The sequence below is a fragment of the Pangasianodon hypophthalmus genome, chromosome 26, assembly GCF_027358585.1.
Source record: "Pangasianodon hypophthalmus isolate fPanHyp1 chromosome 26, fPanHyp1.pri, whole genome shotgun sequence".
Classification (NCBI taxonomy): domain Eukaryota; kingdom Metazoa; phylum Chordata; class Actinopteri; order Siluriformes; family Pangasiidae; genus Pangasianodon; species Pangasianodon hypophthalmus.
Window position 1 is genome coordinate 8,347,301 of NC_069735.1, and position 24,965 is coordinate 8,372,265.

The 24,965-nt window shown below is 38.9% G+C and overlaps 2 protein-coding genes across 2 annotated transcripts; one reads left to right on the forward strand and one right to left on the reverse strand.

Annotated features, from left to right (window-relative positions):
* Positions 1-4,743: 4,743 nt before the first annotated feature.
* Positions 4,744-7,028, reverse strand: LOC113537489 (thymosin beta-11). The gene is made up of 3 exons (XM_026931976.3): positions 6,877-7,028; positions 5,922-6,034; positions 4,744-5,710 (listed from the first exon to the last, which is right to left on the reverse strand). The coding sequence occupies exons 2-3, from the start codon at positions 6,019-6,021 to the stop codon at positions 5,679-5,681; spliced, it is 132 nt and encodes a 43-aa protein (XP_026787777.1). The 5' UTR covers positions 6,022-6,034; positions 6,877-7,028; the 3' UTR covers positions 4,744-5,678.
* Positions 7,029-9,552: 2,524 nt separating this feature from the next.
* Positions 9,553-24,965, forward strand: pwp2h (PWP2 small subunit processome component). The gene is made up of 21 exons (XM_026932193.3): positions 9,553-9,694; positions 10,762-10,874; positions 12,368-12,462; positions 12,553-12,652; positions 12,776-12,919; positions 14,078-14,213; positions 14,540-14,814; positions 15,026-15,169; positions 15,386-15,456; positions 16,714-16,850; positions 16,926-17,074; positions 17,376-17,523; positions 17,715-17,865; positions 18,721-18,901; positions 20,134-20,281; positions 20,427-20,535; positions 21,359-21,424; positions 22,267-22,485; positions 22,944-23,094; positions 24,252-24,326; positions 24,565-24,965. The coding sequence occupies exons 1-21, from the start codon at positions 9,677-9,679 to the stop codon at positions 24,737-24,739; spliced, it is 2,805 nt and encodes a 934-aa protein (XP_026787994.3). The 5' UTR covers positions 9,553-9,676; the 3' UTR covers positions 24,740-24,965.

The window sequence follows — 24,965 nt, forward strand, 5'->3', positions numbered from 1 at the left end:
TTCGTCTGTTCAATGTGAAACCAACAAAAAATGGTTATCCATTAATAGGCTCTTTGAGGAACCCAAAATGTTTATTCCACTGACAAATTCTACTGAATTTTTAAGGGTGTAGGCTTAGTATTTTTTTCAACATAGCCCAAAATCTCAATAAAATTTACTATAAAGCAAATCTGTCTTGGAAAATTTTTTGATTAATGGCCTTTTGGAAAATATTTTATCCTGTAATGATGTTCATTTCTTGTTCATATATTTAATCTTTTATTGTTCTTATACCATTTTCTTTCAAGGTTTTATTTTACTTTATTATCTTACATGAGGTCTCCTGCTGAGCTGTAAAAGGTCATCTCACTTTGATGTTAGCAACGTTCATGACGATGAGGAACAAAACAAGGTTGCTGTGGTTGTGATCATTGCAAATAGCTCAAGCGGTGTCTGTTATGTAACGAGCTTGTAACAAGCCCAAGATGAAACCTCAAAAACCAGCCGCTGGAATGTAAATCAGGAAAGTTATGGAAGGAAGCCATGAAAACCTTCAGAACTTTGGCTGATTTGGGTTGGTTAAGTTACAATGTACTTGTCAGGATCTCTACCTCCATCTATTTTTATCTGAATAAAAGCAGTATGTTGATGAGAGTGCATATGATACTACTCTAATACCAAAACAAATGCATCCTAATCCAATGAGGAACTATAGCCATGTAATTTATTCTTTGAGAAACCAAAAATATCACCTGTGTAATCAGAGCCAAAGATCTTTCTGGTACACGGTTTTCCATCAGGAGAGCTTCCTGTTATAGCTAGAGCTATGGCATGTGCAGACGCAGGAGTGGCTGCTCTGATCCACGCTGAAAGTGACTTCAACAACGATGCTTTCTGCCCCGAGTCGCCATGGAAACAAGAGCTCGGCTCTCTGTTTACTTTGGCTAATTCAGTGTGCCATCATGATCAACAGACGGAATGATGTTCAGCAGAGGATGACGGGATTAATATTTTAGTCGCAGCGAGTCAGCAGCTATGGGAATGATAATGAGAGTGGGTCCATATCGGAATTGATTTTTTTCCAATATTTGTTAGATTTGTACTGCATTGCTTCGAATGCTTCAAAGATGCTTTATTGTTCATCAAATTAACAATGTAGAATCATCTCATCTCTTAGTGGAAGATATTGTCTATACATAATATTACTAGAGCTTAAGTGGAATAATTCCAATGATTAGTTTGCAGTATATACAATCACACTGTAGTAACATTGACAAAAGTAAATGACTGCCATCACTACGCCATGGAACCTAAGCTAGAAAGCATATCAAAGACATGGATATTCTTGGCAGTTTGCACCAAAACATTAGTCATGAAATGGCACTGAGCCACAATCCTATGTGCAACAGCTTGTGAAAAGCTAAATGCCCCCCACTGGTTTTGGTTGAGATGAGGCAGAAAGATCAGTGGACAAATAACAGTAGAACTAGATTTTATCTAGTATCCCCATCTCAGTCCTCATGAACAGATTGGTAATCTGTAGAGGTTTTGATCTTAAATAAAACTCCCAGTGTTTGAGGTTGAGCTGGAGGTCAGCTAGCACCTGCGGTCTTTCATAGTTCATGTGCATTATAAATACAAGACTTACACAAGACACTGTTTTATATCCATTTTATAGCCATTTTCTATGATCAGTCTAAATGTGAATTGATTGTTGCTCAATCAATCTGTGGTAACCAAACCTTTAATTTATAACTAAGAAATTTATTTTCTTTTGCCGGTTGTAATACTCTTCATTGGGCCATTATAAAACAATTTTACCACAGCACTGTTGGATTCTTAAATCTGAAAGTGTAGTGTGGATTTATTTTCTATAACAGCAGCTCTGACAATAGTTCCAGCTGTAATATAAGCAATAGTTTAATACTAATGCACCCGTTCTAATACGTTAATCATTACTACTCATTCACAGGGACTTTTATGGTGCATACTCCACATAAGCTAAGTCTAATAAATAAGTGGTTTAAAAAAAATGTGTTATTTACCAAAGAAAAACATCTAATCATTGATGTGGTGAGGATTTCTGTAAGGAGACACTCACTGAACATTAATGGAAGGAGTCTCCAGTGTCAGTGCTCCAGTGTAACATTACATTTTCCACCACAGGAAAGTTTTCTAGACAGAGGAGTTTGCGTTTTCTGGTTTCTCTGTAACATGAAAAGCTGCATTAAAATAATTTTTTAAAAATTATTTTTATGATCTTCAAGAGAAAGAAAAAAGAGAGTCTGATGAAGGAGTGACTATTTATAGCTGCTATAATGTAAATGAAATCTAGAACTACTTTGTCTCATGGATGACATAACATTAAATTATAACAGTAATTATAAATGGTTAAAAAGTGTGAAGTGTTGTTCGTTAATAAATCACTATGGTAGAAGAGGAATAAAACACTTCGGGATTTGCAGTTATAGGAAAACAATTTATTTTGCATCAGGCCGTCTCACACTACCCCAGTGTTGATTAGTTTCCTATAACAGCATGCCCTGTCGTGTATTTTATTCCTTACTTATTTGACCGTTATAACACTATTTCAACATGGTGTAATGATTGCAAATTTGTAGGAATTTAGATAATCCAATTAAGAAAAGTTACAACGAGCTAGGTTTAGTGTGAGGGGCGGGGTTAATAACTGTAGCTTTTTTAAAATCAATTTAAACAAAATCACTTTTGTGTATCGGGATACCACCGAATTTATGAGGTAGTAAAGTTATATGTAAGTTCAGGGGGATACTATGCTTTCCTCAGGATCGTCTCTATAGCTTTTCCTAAATTCCTAAGGCATGTCTGGATCTGTTTACCTTCGGGGTAGAAGCATCTCTACTACTTCTTGTCTTTATCGCTGCAGCACATCAGCAAAGGGTGTGTAATGTGCTATTATAGTTGATTTGTACATGCATGAAGCTCCCCGCAGGCAGGGAATCTTTAATTAACATCTTTTCTGGAAGGAGGAGGTGTGGAAAGAAGGTGTGTAAGAAAGCAAGAGAGAAAACAGAACAATGCAGAAGGTGTTTTTCAAGCCTTCTGCTTGTGAAGTTGCTGTAAATACACACTCAAGAACATTCCAGCCTCCACCCATCCAGCACAACTCCACTTGTGCAACAGATTAATACAGTATTAAGACCAACTGACTTAAGACCAATCCACTTACACAGGCATATGAGATTATCTGTGTGCTAAGTGTGTCAGATTGTGTTACAGAGCAGAAAAAGCTTATTACGTCATGGTCAAGTAAGAAGAACAGACAACCAAGTAAAGTGCATGAAAAAATTACACTGTACATATGTAAGCTCAGGTATAGCTTAGCTGAATCATAAATATACTGATTTACAGTCAAAGATAGATAGATAATTCAATGGCTAGCTCACATCAAAACATGACACATCATCCCAGCATTAGCTAGCTTCATTTTGGGAAACTTGCTAACTTTAAGTAGCTAAACTTGTTAGGGATAAACATTAGCAGCTAGCTGGTTAGTTAATATTTTTGTATAATGTTGGATTTCTATTAACATTTCTTGTTACAAAGTAAAATAATTTTTTATTATAATTAGTATAATTTAGTATAATAATTTCTTTTTATTTGTTAGCTAGCCCTAGGTAGTAGGCCCGTGGGTTTGATAGCATCATGATCTGGCTAAACTAGCTAAACGTGGTTTGTGGAAGGTTATTGTTCACTTACAAATGAGGTAATTAGTTGTTAGGTCATGTAGTGACAGAGCTAATATACAGACAGAGACTGCTAAGCTGCTGTTTGGAAAGTATGAAGAAATTGGCAGATTGAGATTGGTGAATTTAAATGCTACAGATATTTTCATATCTTGTTATGGAATACATCCAATTTGTTGCAGTCTCATTTAAAGGAGATGGCATTACATACGTAACACTGTAGTAGCAGTAGAAACATTAAATCATTTAGTTAGGAAAAGTGTTAGGAGGATCACTCTCATTTAGTACTTAATCAAAACAATTCATAAATTGAAAAAAAAAAAATCTAGAAATATTTTTGTATGATGTCATCAACACTGGTATAGCGTCAAGCAACAGAATTCGTTATCAGGCTAGACGGTCACACTAGTGTAGGCCGGCGGTCATACCCTAAATATTAAAACTCACTTATGTGTACAAGTCATGAATCAGCTATATTGACTTTAGGGCTGACGCTTCACTTAAGTCAGTGATTTCATAGAACTGGAATGGTATGAACCTTCATGTAGGCCATTTTTTTGGAATATAATTAGAGAACACTAACTCAGGTAATGCTAAAAAGCTTTGCAGGTAAACACTAATCTTAGGTAAAGGAAGCAGGCTTTGAAACGCAGCATGCACAGCACAGAGTCGCACACTAATTGGATGGTCTGAATGCCAAACCACCACCTGCGAGTCAGGAAGCCTCGCTGCCAGCTACTCGGATTTATGCTCACAGACACTGGAGAGACACTCCATATATTTCCACCAAATTGACGTAAACTGATTTGAATCTTTTGACTTATTTAGTACGTCATGAAGAACGACATTGTTGGATATTCTATTCAATTAGCAGCTCTCCTTTATGTGCACAAACATTAACACTAAAGGAAAATGTTGACTCTGAATAGATTCAACACTACCTACTTCTGATGTATTGTTAAAAACCTCTCATGCTATGAATTCCTAGAAAATAGCCTTATAAAGTGTAAGTGAAAGTAAACAATGGGGCAGAAACGCATTTTGATAACAAAGGCTTTATTACAACACGTTCCTTTTTCCATTTTTGAGAATGGGTTTGTGGCAAAATAACATGGTTTGCTGAGTATTACAGAAACCCAAGGAAAAAAACAAAACAAACAAAAAAAAAAACCAATTTCATCAACGCTTGAAAGCGACCACATGGAAATTTTCATTTCCAGAATTGACAGCTTCCATACAACAGGACAATTGAGATTGGGCGCAACACAAAAAGCAACCCCAAAAAAACCCACACGTACAAAAAAAGGGTACAATCAGTTTTAAAAAACCCTCTTGTGCCTTAGGAATGTTTCCCCATCTAGGTGGCTTCCACTGTTTCCTCTTCCTCTTTTGTGTCAATCAAAAAACATTTGCTTGAAGCAGCGCTAACAAGAAGGTATTAATCATTGATGACATACAAAAACCAAATATTGTGCATTTTACTGTAAAACTCAATTTCTTAATAAAAAAAAAAGAAAGAAAAGAAATGCAACGCCACAAAATGGTGAGCTGGTCACACGTTGACATAAAGCCATACCCCGATTGGTCAATGAAAATTTTTGGGAATGTCCACATTCCGAAGCCACGCCCCCTTTGTCCTTTGCCCCTCTTCTGTCTCTACGCCAATAGCCGAGGCCATGGAAGCCAGATGGATCCAAGCTGCGTGCGCCAAAGCGTTAGAAGCGCACTTTTTCATTGCTGGTTTGGAAAAGGGGGGTGGGTGGATGGTTTTCGTCTTCTGGCTGTTGGTGGAGGATGATTTCAGGTCCACCCAACGTTGATGGCAGCTTTAGGGTTTTCTTTTTAGCATTTTTTTTCCTTTTGTTTTTTTTTGACATTTTGGTTACAGAGTTATACAGCTAAAAGAAGTGAACAAAAAGAAGGCAATGTGTGGGAAAGGGGGTGTGCACAGTGCATGATGGCAGCTTGGGGTCTTCACGATGTCGCCTGCTTCTCCTGTTCGATGGCTGCACAAGCAGGAGAAAAAGGACAATTAGATGCCATCATGGCTTTGGCCCACACCCATTTTTTTCATAACAGGTTCTCTGTGCTACACGCAACTCAGTTTTATTGCACAATAATGCTGGAAATCACTTCCTCTCTTTCAGAGCTATTATACAAGGCCTTCTGCAATGCCATTTTGACCGTTTTTTTTTTTAAAAAAAAGGACTTCCTTACTTTCTTTAGATGGGAGCGGGTTCTTCTCCTGAGTCTCAGTCTTCTTCAGCTTGCTCTTGTCGAAGCTGGTGACCTCATCGAGATTGGGTTTGTCAGACATGGTTGCTGAGTGTCTGTCAGGAGACAAAAAAAAAAAGTGCAAAATTGATTTTAGTCTTTTTTTTTCTTTGGAGAAAATCATTTAAACCACCTACAGTGTTCTTTTCATTAAAGCACCTTGTGTAGTTCACATTGTGAGCTTTTGTCCAGCCACAGTGACTGCACTGACCACACAAGAGAGAACAAAACCGCACCCTTTCTGAATGGCGTCTGAAAAAATAACCCCGAAAAAAACCCCCAGAACATTTCCACATCAATGCATCCTCGCACTGTAAGAGCACCAAAGGAAATGCATGCAAATATGACGATTGGGGAATAACTTATTATTAGCATTATGATTTTTTTTTATGATCAGACATTTTTGCGCACCCCCACGTGCGCGCACAAAGATTTGCGAATTCAACGCTCGTGCGCACACAGTCTGGTAGGAACCACCGCCCATCCTGGCTTAATCTCTAAAATAGAGGACTCTAACGTTTTAGTCACACCCCAAGCCTGCTGTCCCATGCACATATCCGTTATCTTATTCATGCATTTATAGGTATGAGGCACCAGAGTGACTAATCAGCATGCATTAACAGCCTGCAGCACAAAGGCGCACATGCAACAAAGGAAATGTGTCAGTGGACCTGATTTCCTCATTTACACACACAATGAAACAGGCTATAACAAAATACATTTTTTTTTAAAAAATCCATCATTCTTCACTGATTCATTCTTGTACTCCTTTGCATAACATGCATCAAATAGCATGATGCATCAAATAGCATAATCACATCTTTGAACAAACTATCAATCTGTAGCACCATCAGCAATCATGAATACGACAAGTAGAAAAAAAAATCAGAATGCATACCTATATAGACCAGTTAGCGTTTGAGACCTCGGATAACTCTGGGTTGCAGCAATGTGGCGCGCTACTGCGCAGAGCCCAATATATGCCCAGGGATATGCAAATGAGCGCGTGACGTCACCCCGAAGCCCCGCCTTGTAACAGGATCAACTGACTTCATGTGATGAGCGTTAAACAGCACGAATCTCTTTATTTATCAACATATATACACTGAAGCAAGTGTATATGACAAACGCACAGTTTGTGCATGGATATTACAAAATATCTGTCTGTAGTTTGGGGTCTTGATTTTAACCAGGCTGAGAAATGTGTCTTTATGCCACCTGGTGGTCATTTAGGGGTACTACTAACAATCATTTCCCACTTTTTTTTCACTTATCACTTTCTACACACTCAGTTCCTGTTTTCTTAGGTACACTGTATCTACACCTAATGGTCCTTTCATTATGTTCACCCATTATTATACACTATAAGTCACTTTGTACTTGTACAATTATTGACTCTATCCCATTTGTTGCTATGCACAATTTAGAACTTAGTCAGCCCTAATGTCCGTCACTGGTGACCTCATCAGTTTGTCAGACATGACAGCTGAGGATTGGTTTCTGGAAAAGTGCAAAAGTCATCATCATCATCTTCTTCAGTAGCTGGTTTATCCTGATCAGGGTCACGATGGATCTGGATCCTGTCTAGAGTTCACTGAGTGTGAGGATGGGATGCCTGTCCATCGCCAGTCTGTCTATCACAGGGCACCGTACACCACACGTATTCACACTTATTCACACCTACAGGCAATTTAGTATAGCCAAACACCTCATGGGAAGAAACCGGTGGGGTTTCCCAGGGAAAACCCACTCGGACACACAGAGAGTTACCCCCCTGGATCAGGGGACCCTGGAGCTGTGTGGTGGAATCGCTACCTGCTCCACCATGCTGAATCTAACTCATCTCTTGCTATGCACAATATGTCAGTCTTCCTTTACCTTTCTACATCATCCATTAGTGGAAAATGTCCACCACAGGACCACCACTGGTGACCTCATCAAGAGTTTGTCAGACATAGATGAAGAAGTGCAAAAGTGACTAATTATTTTTTCACTCAAAGCACACACACACAATGCTCTCTCTCTCTCTCTCTCTCTCTCTCTCTCTCTCTCTGCTTTGTGTTGCTTACTGCACTGACCTCTAAAGAAAAAAATCGTATTTGCACAGTGGCCCACAACAATGATACTGACAAGGCAGTGCCATGTGAGTGTGTGACACTGGTATGAGTCACTGACTTACTGACTTGTGAAAGAGTTGATAACAGACTTGTGTATTCACACACACACAAACACACACACACACCCCGATCAGCCGTAACATTAAAACTACCTGCCTAATATTGTGTAGGTCCCCCTTGTGCTGCCAAAACTGCTCTGACCCATCAAGTCATGGACTCCACAAGACCTCTGAAGGTGTGCTGTGGCCTCCATGGATCAGACTTGTTTGTCCAGCACATCCCACAAATTCTCGATCGGATTGAGATCTGGGGAATTTGGAGGCCACGTCAACACCTTGAACTCTTTGTCATGTACCTCAAACCATTCCTGAACAATTTTTGCAGTCTGGCAGGGCACATTATCCCGCTGAAAGAGGCCACTGCCATTAGGGAATACTGTTACCATGAAGGGGTGTACTTGGTCTGCAACAATGTTCAGGTAGGTGGTACATGTCAAAGTAACATCTACATGATACCAGGACCCAAGGTTTCCCAGCAGAACATTGCCCAGAGCATCACACTGCCTCCGCCGGCTTGCCTTCTTCCCATAGTGCTTCCTCATGCCATCTCTTCCCCAGGTAAGTGACGCACACGCACCCGTCCTTCCACATGATGTAAAAGAAAATGCGATTCATCAGACCAGGCCACCTTCCATTGCTCCATGGTGCAGTTCTGATGCTCAGGTGCCCACTGTAGGTGCTTTTGATGGTGGACAGGGTCAGCATGGGCACTCTGACCAGTCTGTGGCTACATAGCCCCATACACAGCAAGCTGCAATGCACTGTGTTCTGACACCTTTCATAGCCAGCATGAACTTTTTCAGCAATTTGTGCTACAGTAGCTCTTCTGTGGGATTAGACCAGACGGGCTAGCCTTCACTCCCCACGTGCATCAATAAGCCTTGGGCGCCTATGACGCCTATGACCCTGTCGCCGGTTTACCTTCCTTGTCCTTCCTTGGACCACTTTCGGTACTAAACACTGCATACCGGGATCATCCCACAAGACCAAGGACAGCCGAAGAGTTCAAGGTGTTTACTTGGCCTATATATATATATATATCTTTGTTAATGCTTACGAATGCATACTTTTTTGTTCGTATTTATAAGTAGAAAGAAAAAAGATAATATGTGTGGAAATTTGAAGTTTATATATGCACATTAAATATATTAAATACCAAAAATAAAACCCTTATTTCCCCTCCCTGGATATAAAGTAGCCATTTTATGACTTCTACATATTTTATGTACATATTCTATTCTAAGATTACTGAGCTGAGACATTTACACTGGCACTCCTTATCATTAATTTTAATCTCCAACACTTATTTTGGATAATTTTGTCTTGTTATTTTGTAAAATATTATTTTGTGATTTTATTTTGTAAAATTTTGTAAAGTCTGACCCGGAAGTACTAGCCGTCAACATCCCCATACAGATACACACGTGCTTCTGGTGAGAGAAGCAGGCGCCTGTGTGTACCGGGTTTCTGCTTAAATCTACAGCTGAATAATGTAAAGATTTAAACGCCTTTTGAGACGAAGATGAAGTTTGCATATAAGGTACGTTTAGACACATAACGCTTTGAACATGGTTACAGTGAACCTGTCACTGTCCGAGAGAAGAGAGAGCTAATTAAGCTAGCTAGCTAACATTAGTTGGTTAGTTGCAGATAAATTACAGGTAAACTTCATAATCTCTACAATAAACACAAAAGGCACAGATATTTAGAAATAAGCAATGTGTGTGGGTCATATCCTCCATATCAGCTCACCCTGAGGAGGCTGAATCATGATCTCAGAACCTGATGAAACATTTAGTACATAATGTTTGGTACAAATTTCAAATATTGTAATAATCTGACCCTGGGTTACATAGAAAATAATGTTAACAATCTTTTTTTGAACAAATTAACCTTCACTTTTTGGTGTCTTCAGTTTTAATGATCTTCCAAAGCTGTGCCCTTATAAATAGTTAGTTTACTTCTAGCATAGTCCAGCTCATGGTAAGGCTGTAAATGCAATGTTAAAAATAATAATAATAATAGTAATAATTCTGAAAGCTTTTCAGATACTTACAGAAACATCACTATTGTAGACAGTTTTTATACAGCCAACTACTGTCAATCTCCAGCATGTCTGAAGTCTGTATCTACAGTACTGACCTTCCAGGGAGCACCTGAAAAGTGCCTCAGAAATGCAGATAAAAAAAATTAAAGCCCCATATTTCAGAGAATAAGACTGACAGCTTGGATATTATCTCTGAGAAGTATCTCAGCTCTGATCAGAAGAGAGCATGAGAGCAGAGCTATGTTGGATCACTGAAATAAAAGCCAACAAAAAGTGAAGAAAGCTTAATTTGTACAAGAAATCTGACACTCCTCCGACATAAAACCAGCTATATTGTGAAGTATCAATATCTAATCAGCAGTACTTGGTAATTCTCAGTTGCAATGAGTGTGAGTAGGATACAAAGGTTTTTCTGAATTTACAGGATTTTCATGAATACTAAATATTTTTTGTGTAAAAGCTCGTACAAACAATTTACAAAAAATCCATTCGTGTCCAGCTTGATGAATGAACTTTTGGAATTTGGATAAATTGACACAGAATGTCCCGTTTGTTTGCAGTTTTCCAACTTATTGGGATCTGTTTATCGCCACGGGAATCTGACGTTCTCTAAAGATGGCAATTCAGTCGTCAGTCCAGTTGGAAACCGTGTCTCTGTGTTCGACCTGAAGAAGTAAGACACACATTTGATCATTTCTAACGTTCACACTGTTTAACATTCCAGTTCAACACAGTCGGCTTTCTCAGCCAACCATCAAAACGTGTCCAAAAAGGAGAAAAAGAAGGATGAAATACAGTTTATACCACAGTGCCACTGAATTCTCAAATCTGATTGGTCAGGAAGTGTTGATTAGTTTTTGATTACAGCAGCTCTGATAGTAGTTACGGCTGCGAGACAAATCACAGGTTTATATTAATGCTCGATCAGATATATTCTGGTACGTCATTAGTTCTATAGTAGTAACTCATTCACAGGGACTTGTATGCTGAAACTTGTACGCCGCATAATCTATGATAATGAACAAATTTAAATAATGCGTTTTTATATTACACAAAGAAAAAAGTCAAATTATTGATATGGTGATGTTTATTTAGCATTTATGGAAGGAGTCTCCTGTGTCAGTGCTCTGTAACAATCAGTAAGTACTGACTAGTTTTCCTTCATGGAAGAGTCTTCAGGACAGGAGACTTTGCCTTTTCTGTTTTTCTGATAACTTCAAAAAGAGAAAACGAGACGATGAGAGAGAATAACCGTTTATAGCTGCTATAATGGAAGTGATGACAGGAACTAACTTGTCTCATAGATGTTTTACAAATGCAGATAAATGGTTATAAAAAGCATCATATGTCATTCATTAATAAATAAAAAAACTTTTTTGGCAAATCCTTGGGACTGGCTGGTATAGGACAATAATCTACTTCACATCAGTCCGAAGCCCGACTTTAATACCACAGCAATTTGTCAATGATTACGATTTGTAATTTATTACTGAGCAATTGATGTTGTTGAGCTACAGTTAAAGTTGTGGAACGTAAACAGGTTGTGTTAGCTGTGTGTGATTCCTCACATAACAGCAGCTGTGACAGTAGTTCTGGCTGTAAATCGAATCACAGGTTTATATTAATGCGCTTGTTCTGTTATGATATTGTTTCTGTAGTAACCGTTCATTCATATGGACTTATTTGGCAAACATTCCACAGTAATCTAAGGCTAATAAAAATTGTAATCGCTGTAGAATAAAAAGAATAAAACACTTTGGGATGTGCTGGTACTTTCCACTGGGAGATGTTACACAATCCCATCATTAATTATTATCCTATAACAGCAAGTGCCTAAGAGTTTTATTCCTTAATGGTCAGTCAGTACTTTAATGAATGATTGCGTGTGTTGGTTAATTTACATTCATGGGATTTAGCAGATGTTTTTATCCAGAGCGTCTTACAGAAGTGCCTTAAAACATATCCTTACACTAGCGTAACTAGACCATGGTCTAAGAATACCATGCGATTTATGAAAATTGTGTTGCGAAACACAAAAACTTGACTTTAGGTTAAATCCCCGCCCTACACGCCCTATGCACTCATTCACGTTGCTTGTTTGTCCTACATGTTTGATTAGCATAAACATTAAAACCATTAACGATAATGCTGTCTGTATTGTTTTAGTAATAAGTCTGAGACATTACCAGTGAGCACCAATAAGAATATTACCTGTGTGGGGCTCTCACCTGATGGAAATACAGCCATACTTGTTGATGAAGGTATGTGTGTTTTCTTATTTGTCATTTTTTCTGCTTTCCGTGATGAATGAAGTGGTGAATTGGTCACTAGTGTTAAATCATGTGTTGTAGATGGAGCAGCCATATTGGTCAGCTTGTTGACTCGAGCTGTACTTCACCATCATCACTTTCACAAGCCAGTCAACAGCATCCGCTTCTCTCCCGATGGCAAGTAAGTCACTCGAAACACACACAAACACACACTTGGTAGGCACGTATAACTGGATTAAGTCCACAGCTTATTTATTTCACTAAAAACGCATTAATTATGTGGTGTTGTGTCTACTTTCTGTAGGAAGTTTGTGGTTACTAAAGAAAACGTCGCTCTGATGTACCATGCCCCTGGAAAGAACCGGGCTTTTAATGCGTTTGTTCTGGATAAGAGTTATTATGGACCCTTCGACGAGACGACCTGCATAGACTGGACTGATGACTCCAAGTATAGCACTGCAACTAACCACCTCACTCCTCCTGCTAGCACATATTGTCTTTACGCTAGGGCTAGATTGTTTTTTTAATAGATTTTTAATCACATGTTGACGTTTCATAAAAACGAAGAATTTTTCTGTTTATGGTTCAGGTCATGAAAATGTATTGAGAATCACAAGAAAATGTTTACAAAACATAAATTGTTAATCTAGTTAACATAATAACTTCACCAGCATATGGTTTTGTCCTTTAAAAACCATAAGGAGCATGATGTTAAAGATTTAACAAGTCGATGGGGATGCCTCTTCCACCAAAAAGTCTAGCTGGTCTTGTAACTAATTTATATTCCTTAAATGCCCTTAAAATATACTTCATACTGGCTCCTGGGTGGAACAGAAAAGTGTCTGCTGTTTATCTGAAGATTGCAGTCTGAATCTTGATGATGCTACAGCCATCCATGCTGAGGCCATGCTGTCTGGGTGGGAGGGCATTCTGTCTGGCGTACTCTCTCCCTCTCACTAGCCAATCGTGGGCATCAGTGAGCTTGTACACGGAAGTGGGCATATAGCATATTCCTCCACTTGTGTTACGCTGCCCTGTGATCCAGGTCAAAAAGATAAGGTGGGCTCTCTTCACGTCTCCGCCAGGAAGCACACGTTAGTCCTGACCCTTCAGAGTTGATGGCTGTCATATGATAGGAGAGAGCTGGCTGGTGGGTGGGAATTTGCAACGATATATTGGCTCTATACTTATAATATGCCTCAAACAGGAAGGAAGGTATTGAAGAAAAACTGGAGACACTTTTGCCCTTGGTATCTAATTCTGTTCCTGTGCTGGTTACGATGAGAATTCCATATAAATCCTACAAACATTCAACAACTCGTTCTTGAGATGTCATGTTAACTACAATCTTGTACAATGGCACGAAAATATTTTCAAATCCCGAGTGTGTAGTTTTGATGAAAGCGTGGTAGACGAACGCCGTTATCTTTGTGACTGGAGAAAGAGAAAAGCCGAGCTAATATAAATGGTGTCATAGGTCCTGGACACAGTGAAAACCCCACTGTTTGTTTATTAATTTTACTGCGTTTCCTGTCACCACTTGATCACATTAACTCTATTCAAAGCAAGCACACATTTCACTTTTATCTGGTGTTTGTTGTCTCAGGTGCTTTGCAGTGGGGAGTAAAGACATGACCACGTGGATATTTGGAGCAGAACGATGGGCGAATCTGATCTATTACTCTATCGGAGGACATAAGGATATCATTGTGGGATGCTTCTTCGAGAAGGACAGTCTGGACGTAAGTTTTTAGTGTCTCCTGTCTGCTGACATGATTTTGGTGAACATATTGAGATATTTTCCTAAGTACAATTGTTTCATTTCATATATATTGTTAAGAACTAATAGTGTGTTGTAGTCAAACTGAACAAACTTTCAGCTGCATTTATTGATGTTTTAGTGGATGTGGGTCAAAGACCATAAAAAACAAAGACAAAAAATAAAAATAGACTGTTCTGAAAAGAGAAACTGTAATTTTGTCATGATGTTGTATGTTATTTAATCATTTGATGATAAATTACTGTATAGTGTTGTTATTATAATGCTAACATATTTCTTGTTATGCAGTTGTACACTGTGAGTCAGGATGGCACTCTGTGTGTGTGGGAGAGCGACACTGAGCTCGATGGCTTACGCAAAGGACCCAAATACTCTGAACGGAAGAAGATGGAGGAGGAAAGAAAGAAACAGGAGGAGGACGAATCTAAAGAGGATGAGGAGAATGAGATTGAGGAGCTGATGGGAGAAGACGGGCAGCCGAGGGGGGAGGTGATAAAAGGGAGTGTGGATGCGCCAAAAGAAGTGGACGGCATCAAAAACGTCCGTTACAAGCAGAAAAGCAAGTATGTGCTACATTTTAGAGTTTGTGCCCTTTTTTGCTTATTAGAATATTTCAGGGAATGTGAGCTTCATTATATTATTTAATCACAGTTTATTTTGGACTGAATTGTAAAATGTTAAACTAAAGTGTTGAGGATTTGTCTGGACAGTTGTCTTTGTGGTAAATGTGTATTTTCTTAACCACGAATCATCCTTTTTTTTTTTAAACCGCAGACACTTTTTCAATAAAGAGGGAGACTACAACAACCTGACAGCAGCAGCTTTCCACAAGGAGACACACATTCTGGTGACGGGTTTTGCCTCGGGAGCTTTCCACCTCCATGAGCTGCCTGACTTTGACCTCATTCACTCACTCAGGTTTGACCAAATACACCATGATGCCAGAATTCTTAACCTCTGCAACCCATATTAATGTGTGTGTGTATGTGTGTGCATGTGTGTGTTTTCCCTGCCATATCAAGACTTATGACTTATAACTTACGTTATATCCTTGGAATTACAGTGCTAGTGTAATAATGGTGGATATTTGTATATTTACTGGTTGTTAACTTTTCTTTTGGTGTAAACCACCAGTATTTCAGATCAGAGGATTTCAGCTATAGCCATGAACCCCACTGGAGACTGGATTGGCTTTGGCTGTTCAGGTACAGACTCGACATATAGAGCATGATCATAGTGGTGATATTTTTCCGATCTTCATCTGTCCAGTTTGGATGAGCCTGTGCTCAGTGTAGCCTCAGATTCTTGTTCTGGGCTGACAGGAGTGAAACTCAATGTGGTCTTCTGCTGTTGTAGCCCATTCGCCTCAAGGTTCGATGTTTGTTGCATTCTGAGATGCTGTTCTGCTCACCATGGTTGTAAAGAGTGCTTATTTGAGTTACTGTACACTCATACCACTCTGGCCATTCTCCTCTGACCCGACTCAACAGTAAGGCGTTTCCACCCAAAGATATGTCGCTCACTGGATGTTTTTTGTTTTTCGCACCATTCTATGTTAACTTTAGAAACTGTTGTGTGTGTGAATATCCCAGAAGATCAGCAGTTTCAGAAATACTGAAACCTGGCCCGTCTGACAAGAACCATGCCACAGTCAAAGTCCCCTTGACAAACTAAAGCTCTTGACCTGTATCTGCATGAGTTTATGCATTGTGCTGCTGCCAAATGATTGGACAGCTGCATGAATGTGCAGCGGTGTTAAAGTCACTGTAAGCTGTCCTTTCTATTGTGTCCTGCTGAAACCGAAGTGAAAAGTTGGCCAGATTTAAAGCACAGGCCCATAAAATATAGACAACCTTTAAAAGGACTTTGAGAGAAGTGACCCTTCCTGGGGTTTTTAGGCAAGTTATTGGGGTACCTAGCTCAAGTATAGCCTACCTGCATGTTATGGGCATGTGGCGCAATAATGATCAAACTTGCTTGGCCACAAACCCTATGAAAAATGCTTAGAGCAGTCAGTTTTTATTAAAATGAGATGTATGTGGTATGCTTGGAATTTTTACTGTAACCACCACACATACCGTACATCATGAATACACTCCTATCTCTGTGATTGATGCAGAGATCAAGAGAAAGTAATTGCTACATACCTCCATCTAGCAGCATCCGGAAATTTTATCCTGTCCGAATGGCATTTAAGGTGACATAGCATTTAATGTAGCAGCATTTAATGTTATAACTTAAGTTTTCAGTGTGCTGTGTTATTGTATATCTGGGCAGAGATGTGTCATTCAGAGTAGGTTTACAGAGAAGTAGTCAGTCAAGTCCCTTCCAAATTACATTACTGCACGTCCTCTGGTAAAGCTAATCCAGCTAGAATAATGTTATTGTCACATTAGGAATGTGGGAGTGAAATGGTTTCCTGTGTGTGGAAATCTTTACCAAGATGCCTGTTGGTTTTAAAGGTCTTGGACAGCTGCTGGTGTGGGAGTGGCAGAGTGAATCCTATGTGTTTAAGCAGCAAGGCCACTTCAATAACATGGCGTCTCTGGCGTACTCTCCTGATGGACAGTATCTGGTCACCGGAGGAGATGATGGCAAGGCAAGTTTATTTTCCAAAATTGTAGATGTAAAATGAGCGAATCGTGTGTTCAGTCTAATTTTTAATCATTTTCAGGTGAAAGTGTGGAACACCACGAGCGGCCTGTGTTTCGTCACATTCACAGAGCACACGAGCAGCGTAACTAACGTCATCTTTACAAGCAGTGGCTTCGTGGTGGTTAGCGCCTCTCTGGATGGCACTGTCCGAGCTTTCGATCTGCACAGGTAATGGAGGATACAAAAAATTAATTTTCATGCCCATTGCAAGATCCAAAGACCATGTCAGCAATGTGGAATATTCATATTACCACACCACCTCCTGGGACTAGTGGTTAATTCAGGGCCACTTTTCTGTTAAGAATTTTGCATAGGCAACCCAAAGCACAAATTAGTCAAAGGTCTTACATTACACATTACTATACCTTTTTTTTAAATATTTTTACTGTGACCATTTTAGTGTGAAGGTCTAGTGTGAACTTCACTAGGGTATACCAGTCAGACAGTCCAACTTTTTGTCTCTTTTTAGGTACCGTAACTTCAGAACACTAACTTCTCCACGGCCGAAGCAGTTCTCGTCACTGGCGGTCGATGTGAGTGGGGAACTTGTGTGTGCTGGAGCTCAGGACTCGTTTGAAATCTTCCTGTGGTCCATGCAGACTGGACGACTTCTGGAGGTCAGCCTGAACCCGTTTATGAACTGCCTGATAATGGCTAATAGCTTGTGGCAGGCAGTTAGCACTTAATGAAATATTAATGTAAAACTGTAAAATGTAGAATGGTAACATATATTTGTATGCAAGTGGGATTGTAGTGGGGCATGTTAAGTATAGGGGAGTGAAATGAGTGTGTGTTGTCTGTGTGATAGGTGCTGAGTGGTCATGAGGGGCCAGTGAGCAGCCTGTGCTTTAGTCCCATACAGTCTGTGTTGGCCAGCGTATCCTGGGACAAAACGGTCCGATTGTGGGACATGAGGGACAGCTGGCAAACCAGAGAAATCCTGCGGCTCACATCTGATGGTAAACGATAGTAATGGGGCATGTTACTTTATTTAAAACCATGTCTGTCGAACCCGGTGTGTGAGAGTGCGGAGGAAGACTCAGGAGGCAGGTGGAATTTTAGCAGAGGTCTGGGCTCGCATTTATTCACTCCGCACTTTTCAGGGCACTTTCAAAAACTCAACAAAAAAGGACAATTCGGCAGAAAATTGTCCATCATGAACACGCTACTTTCGCTCCGTCAAGTTCAAGCTTACACTCCTCGGCGTGTGTGTGGGGGTCTTGCAAGCTCCACCAGCTATATCGCTATATCACTCTCTCTCTCTCTCTCTCTCTCTCTCTCTCTCTCTCTCGCCGGTTATGGGAGTCACTGAAAGCACAAAGAGACACAAATAAGTAGACTGGCGGTAATAAGACACAGGTGAGAATCATCACACATTACCTGCCGGTTCAACCCGCCTCCTCTCTGTCTGCAGCTGACGCTCGACCCCGCCCCACTGCAACAGTGTTCTTCATGTAATGCAACAGTGTTTTGTGTACTTACTAGCCAGAAGCAGTGATTCAAATTTGGGGTTATAGATATGCTTAATTATTAGTTGTATTGTTTTCAATACTTAAAATATATCACAGCCTTTAAAAGTAGAAGCTCATTGTATTATAAAGATGCAATATGTAATTCTATTGTCAAAGATTTAACTTAACCATTTGTAAGATTTTGCTGAAGTTTATTTAATAAAGCTTTCAGGAAAAAAACACTGAGAAGTTGTGAAAGGTTTAGTAGAGCATAATAATAAATAGAGAGTGGGAGAATCTTAAGTAAAGATTGTAAGAGAACACTTCTTGGATATATGTATCAGACTTTTCCCTTCTGCCCAGGTCTGGTAGTGACGTATCGTCCGGACGGTCGGGAGTTGGCCGTGGCCTCTCTGGATGGTGAGATCACATTCTGGAATCCTCAGGCAGCCACTCAGACTGGCTCCATCGCCGGCCGCCATGACCTGCAGATGGGCCGCAAAGAAACCGACAAGATCACAGCAAAGCAGTCAGCCAAGGGCAAGTGAGTATTTCTGGGGCTAAAATGAGCTGCAGGGCAGAGCCCAACTCCTGGTCATCTATTACCTTTCAGAGTTTCAACACACTAAAGGCTTTCATTAAATGGATCACTGCCAGACCCAAAGTCTGAAATGCAGAAGCAGGGCTGAACAGCCATACTGTAGCTCAGGGGTGAATAATTTCAGCTCAGTGGAGTAGAGACCAGAACATTTTAGTGATTACACTGATCACAAACAGGTCCTTTGGTGTCTCTGTGTGGGAAATTCACCAACTGTGCTGCACTCTTCAGGACTATTATTGATTTGTCGCTCTAGATGGCAGGCTGTAGACCACAGTCTATAGATGTAGCCTTAATCTTTATTTTTCATCTAATTCATGGATATCATATTATAAACTTTGTTGTTAAGAGTTGGCACACTTGCACTTTTTTCCTGGATTCAGTGCGCTTAAACCAATAGCTCAGTATATTTGGTGAAGTATGAATGCTGTTTTGAATGCTGTTTTGCAGCCCAGGGAACTGATATCTGAGTCCATATATCAACAGTGGTATGGGGTTTGATCTTGCTTCTGGGGTGGCCATTAAGTAACGTGACATTATAAATAATGTGACAGTAATAAACATTAGCTTTAAAAAAAATCCATAAAAGCAAAGCAGTTTCAAAGCACCTATGGCTATTGTTGAGCAAAAGTAAAGCAATAATATATACAGAAAACATTTAATAAATGTTATAAGAATAACAAGAATTTAAGTATGTATTATCTCCCATTTTGCAAATATTTCACACATAGCAGTAGTGGCATAAAGTTGCAGTTCTACATAAAAGTCATAAGAGCAGAAAGACACAGATACATGCCAATATATGCAATATAAGCAAATTATTTTGCATGAGAATACTGGAACACTATTGGCTCTCATGTTTTGTGAATTAATGGCATTTCCCTGTCACATGTTCAATACAAATTCCACCATTCCAGAAAAAAAAAAAAAAGCCGTAGTGATTATCAGAAACCTGTAAGGTCGACCTGTAAGGTTAAATTAATTATTGCTGAAATCTGTTTTTTTAACAATGTTTTTACCCAGAGAGCCTCAGAAAGGCTGTATTAATTTTAAAAATGATTCATAAAGTATCTGTTGTGAAGGAACAACACATCTGTGCATATAATGATTAAAGGTTTACGAGATCTGTTAGCATGAGAGCATATATGAAAAAACATATTCTCCTTTAATTTCTTTAGGGCCTTCACTTCGCTGTGTTACTCTGCTGATGGCGAGTCCATGTTGGCTGGTGGCCACTCCAAATTTGTTTGCATTTACAACATCAAGGAACAGATCCTCATGAAGAAGTTTGAAATCTCCTGTAATATGTCTCTAGATGCCATGGAGGTACAGTCTCATCTGCTCATAATGAATCCTAAATTAGACATGCTCTCTTGTGTGTGAGACTTCCTGTAATTCTGACTATTTTAAAGGCCAGTAATCTCAGCTCATTTTGTAATTTTAACCCTCACATGTCACTGTGCACTGTTAGGAGTTCCTGGACAGGCGTAAGATGACGGAGTTTGGTAGCTTGGCACTAGTGGATGAAGGCACAGGGGATGGGGATGGAGTTAAACTCAGCCTGCCTGGGGTCAGAAGAGGTGAGAGGATTTCTGCTGCCATCATTTTGAACTCAGTAAAGAGTCATTCAGCTTGATGATGAATTTTTTGATGTGTTTAGTTACTAATGTATATTAGGTAGACAAGTTTGTAAGCTCAAATCTGCTTATTCAACATAAATAAGATTACATCTTGATTTATACTGTAAGTGTTATATATTTTTTAACCACAGTGGTGTTCTCAAATTTTCAAATCTGATTGGTCAGAAAGTGTTGATTTTTTTTCTATAGCAGCAGCTCTTACAAAAATGCTGTCTTCAAGGCATATCATAGGTATCTATTGATGAATTCGTTCAAGTACGTTATTGTTTCTATTGTAACAGCCAATAAACAAGGACTTGGGTGGTGGATGTGCCACATAATTTAAGAATAATAAACAAATGAAAGCATTTTGTAATTTAACAAAGAAAAATGTATAATCGTTGATGTGGTGAAGCTTTCTAAAATGAGGGAATTATTTAAAATTTATGGAAGGAGTGTATTAGTATTAGCGCTTTGTACAGGTCAGTAAGGGTTCTGCCATGGAAGAGTCTTCAGGACAGAGGACTTAGTGCTCAACATGGAAGCACACAGTGATCTCAGACAACTCAGTCATGGTATTCTGCTCAAGTCTGCAAATACAGTTAAACCGAATTACCCTGTTTGGAATTGTAATGTTAGTAAATCTGGAATAGGTCTCCTTATCTTCTATTTGCTGAGTGATTTGCTAAAGAGTGAGGTCCAGTAGTGTAATGTAATACAAGTTTATGTTCTATCAGTAAAGTGAACCATCCTATATTAACCCTAACATGTTAAACCCCTCCAGGCGACATGAGCTCACGACACTTCAAGCCAGAGATTCGCGTCACCTCTCTCCGATTCTCCCCCACTGGTAAGTAAACGTTATATTCTTGTATATACATCTATTTTCAGATTTGAAATAAACAGTTCAACATTTAAGCTATATAACAGATTTATATTTGTTTATAACTACTTAAGAGAACTGAGTCAGGTTCCAGAAGTTATAATGCTGTACATTAATGAATCTGATTATTAGTATTAACAGGTTTGCATGTTACTTCGCAGTCACCATCAGCTACAAGATTGTTAAACAGTGGTAGAAGCCAATGGTCAATCTAGTTCCAACAAAACTAGAAAAAAATATATATAAAACACCATATTAAGAAATTGCTAAAAATACACGCAAAAACACTAACTTTGGAGGAAATACGACTCTGATTTTTATTCGCAGTGCTTTAAGTGATCAGTGGTACATTCCCTTGTAAAAGACAATAAATATAGTCTTGTTACTTTTCCCCCTTTAGAAATAATTGTTACAAGGCCATGATTTATATTGTAGCTGGTTTGTTTGATTCAATGCGTAAAACCCTTAATTACAGAATTTTCTCACGAGTGGAGAAATATGAAATGAATATGAAATTTACCCTGGAATGGAAGGCTGTTGAAAAAAAAAAATTCATGGTCAGAGTTCACCTCCTAAAACCATCAATTTTGTTTAGTCTGATTAGCAATTTTGTTTAGTCTGATCACCTCAGGACTTAAAGAAACAGTAACAGCGTAGGGCTGTATTTCCAATCTCCAGCAATCAGGACACAACTAAGTTAGTCAACATCAGAATGATTGTATTGGCTTTTTCTGTTCTCCAATCAGAGCACATCTTTGTTATATGAACACAAAATCATATCGTATTGTCCATGTCTGTCCTTCAATCAGGACGAAACTGGGCGGCAGCCTCCACGGAAGGTCTGCTTATTTACTCCCTAGACGCCTCACTGGTTTTTGACCCCTATGACCTGGACATGGACGTCACACCAACCAGCATCCGACGTCAGCTGAGGAAGAAGGAATGGACATCAGCAATTGTGCTCGCTTTCCGCCTGAATGAGACCCCTCTCATTAGAGAAGTGCTGGAAACTGTGCCTTATGGCCAAAGTAAGTACAAATGATTATCTTCATATATTTCATATATTGTCTGAACATTTGTAGTAGAACAGTGGTGAGATTGTAAGAAAGTTTTCACAGAAGAATGGTGCATTAAACTGATAGGCATGGATCTCTAGTCTTTCCCTGTTGGATGTCAAACATCTACTTATGCCAGAAAAAAACAGCATAAAAATAAACGCAATAAAAATCAATGACAGGAGAAGAGTTACGTTTACCACCCCGAAGGTGTACTTTTCCTCCCAATAACAGCACATCCCAAGGTGTTTTATTCTTCCTATGCCACAGCAATTTACCAATGATTATATTCATTGTATTAATTAAAGAATGTCATATCTTTACCAGTTTATAGTGACGTTTACACTAGCCTTGTATTTTTTTTCCTCTTGGATTGATTACAGAAAACGTATTGCATCTCTTAATTGTGGGCTTCTCTTTTGCTCATTAAGTTGAAGTGGTGTCCAGCTCCCTGCCAGATGTGTACGTGGAAAAGCTGCTGGACTTTGTGGCCTCGTCTCTGGAGAAGTCCCGGCACCTGCATTTCTACCTTACCTGGGTGCAGAACCTCCTCACCTTACACGGGCAGAAACTCAAGAACAAGTAAGGAGGACCCACAGTATATATTTCTGTGCAGTTCACAGTTGATTTTAATTGTTAAAATTTACTTATTTTCTAGTTAGCAGAATCAGAATTTGGAAAATTTCTGTTCCAAATGTACAGGTTATACAATAACTTGAGTTGTCGTATCAAGTAACCAGAGTCCAACCTACCAGGAAATTGATGAATTATTAACTCTTAAATGCATCACGATTCCGCTTTGATGTGGAAAAACATCATAATCTGACTTTTATTTAGGCTGAATCTCAAATGGCTTCACTATATGTGCACACTACGTGCATAAATAAATGCCTAAAATGACCTACTTATATGTCGTAGCTCTTTCTTTTATTTAATTAACCTTTTGGTGCACCAGCCAAAAAAATGTTCATATATCTATCTGTCTAAGTTCAAATGTTAATATCTACAGATTTACACAAAATAGCTTACAAAAATAACTACAGAATCTGTTAACTTTTCTACAGAGTTATGCTTTTTAATTTTATTATTAGGACTTAGGCCCTATATTTAGTAATCACCATCATCTTTTTGTACATCAAGCGACCCAAAATGTTTAAGAAATGTGTTTCAGTAGACTTGCATTAGGCTCCTGTGAGTACAACACAAGATAAAAAACATAACTGTTTTTTTTTTTTTTTTTTTTTTTGCCCTTGAATAGTATTATGAAAATTCGAATAACAGTGGAGTAGTAAAATTTGTCCAAGCCTTTTTCATGTTTAAAATTGACAGATTGTCATGCTAAAATTAAAATTCAGATGCAACAGAATGCATAAAGAATTGATGTATATATGCAGAGTGGCCCAAATTCCTATCAATATAGTGTGTATACACATCCATGAAATCATGTACATATAACCTAGGACTCTACAAAACAGTGCAATCTAACAGACAGCAAAATTAAAGTGCCATAGTGTGACTGCATAAGTGATGAATGCAAAAAGCATATTACACTTCATACATTGTACAATAGCTCTTCTACTTATTATACTTACAGTGTGCTTGACTGGATCATAAATTAATGCCACAAGAAATTAAATGTAGCTGTTTTGCTTAAATAATTAAAAAATGTGAAATGATGCCTTATGTTGGTGTCATTAGCATAAATACTTGCAAATTTAACCAGCATATTTGATTGACAGGTCATCAGCAATACTCCCGACTGTACAGCAGCTGATGAAGAGCAGCCAGAAACACCATGATGACCTCTCCAAACTGTGAGTCCGGAAACTCCACTGACACAGAAATTATGCTCTAGCTCTCTAAAACTAAAGAGAATCCAGGCTCCAAGCCTTTAATTTCATTAAGGCCTAAAGTATAGTAAATGCAAGTGATAGTACATGCAGTCGCAACTACTTTTTTTAGTAGTTTGTAGTAGTTTATTAACATTAAACACATTACTTCACAAAAGAATTCCAGTAATTAACCTGTTAAACCAATGGCATTTTTCCCCAGCTGTGACTGGAACATGTACACTATTCGCTACGCCATGGCTCTGTCCAAGCAGAGAGGGATGAAGAGGAGTGCGACAGATTCCCTTTGCGAGGAAGAGGAGGCTTCTTCAGAGGTCATGGGTTCAGAGGATGAAGAGGAGGATATGATGACTGAGTCACTCATAGTGGAGAACTGACTGGAAAAGTCAGACCCCTCTATGAAAATCATTTGAACCAAGAACTGCAGGGAAAAGATATGAAAAATGGGTTGGACCAGTTTAAAGAACGGAGCTCTCTTTTCAGCTTCATGAACACATGTACACTGTCTGAACCTATTTATCATCTTTTATACATGTTGATAACAGTATTTACAGTACATGTTTGTGTGTATAACATGATTAAAAATACTCAAGTATCTTTTTA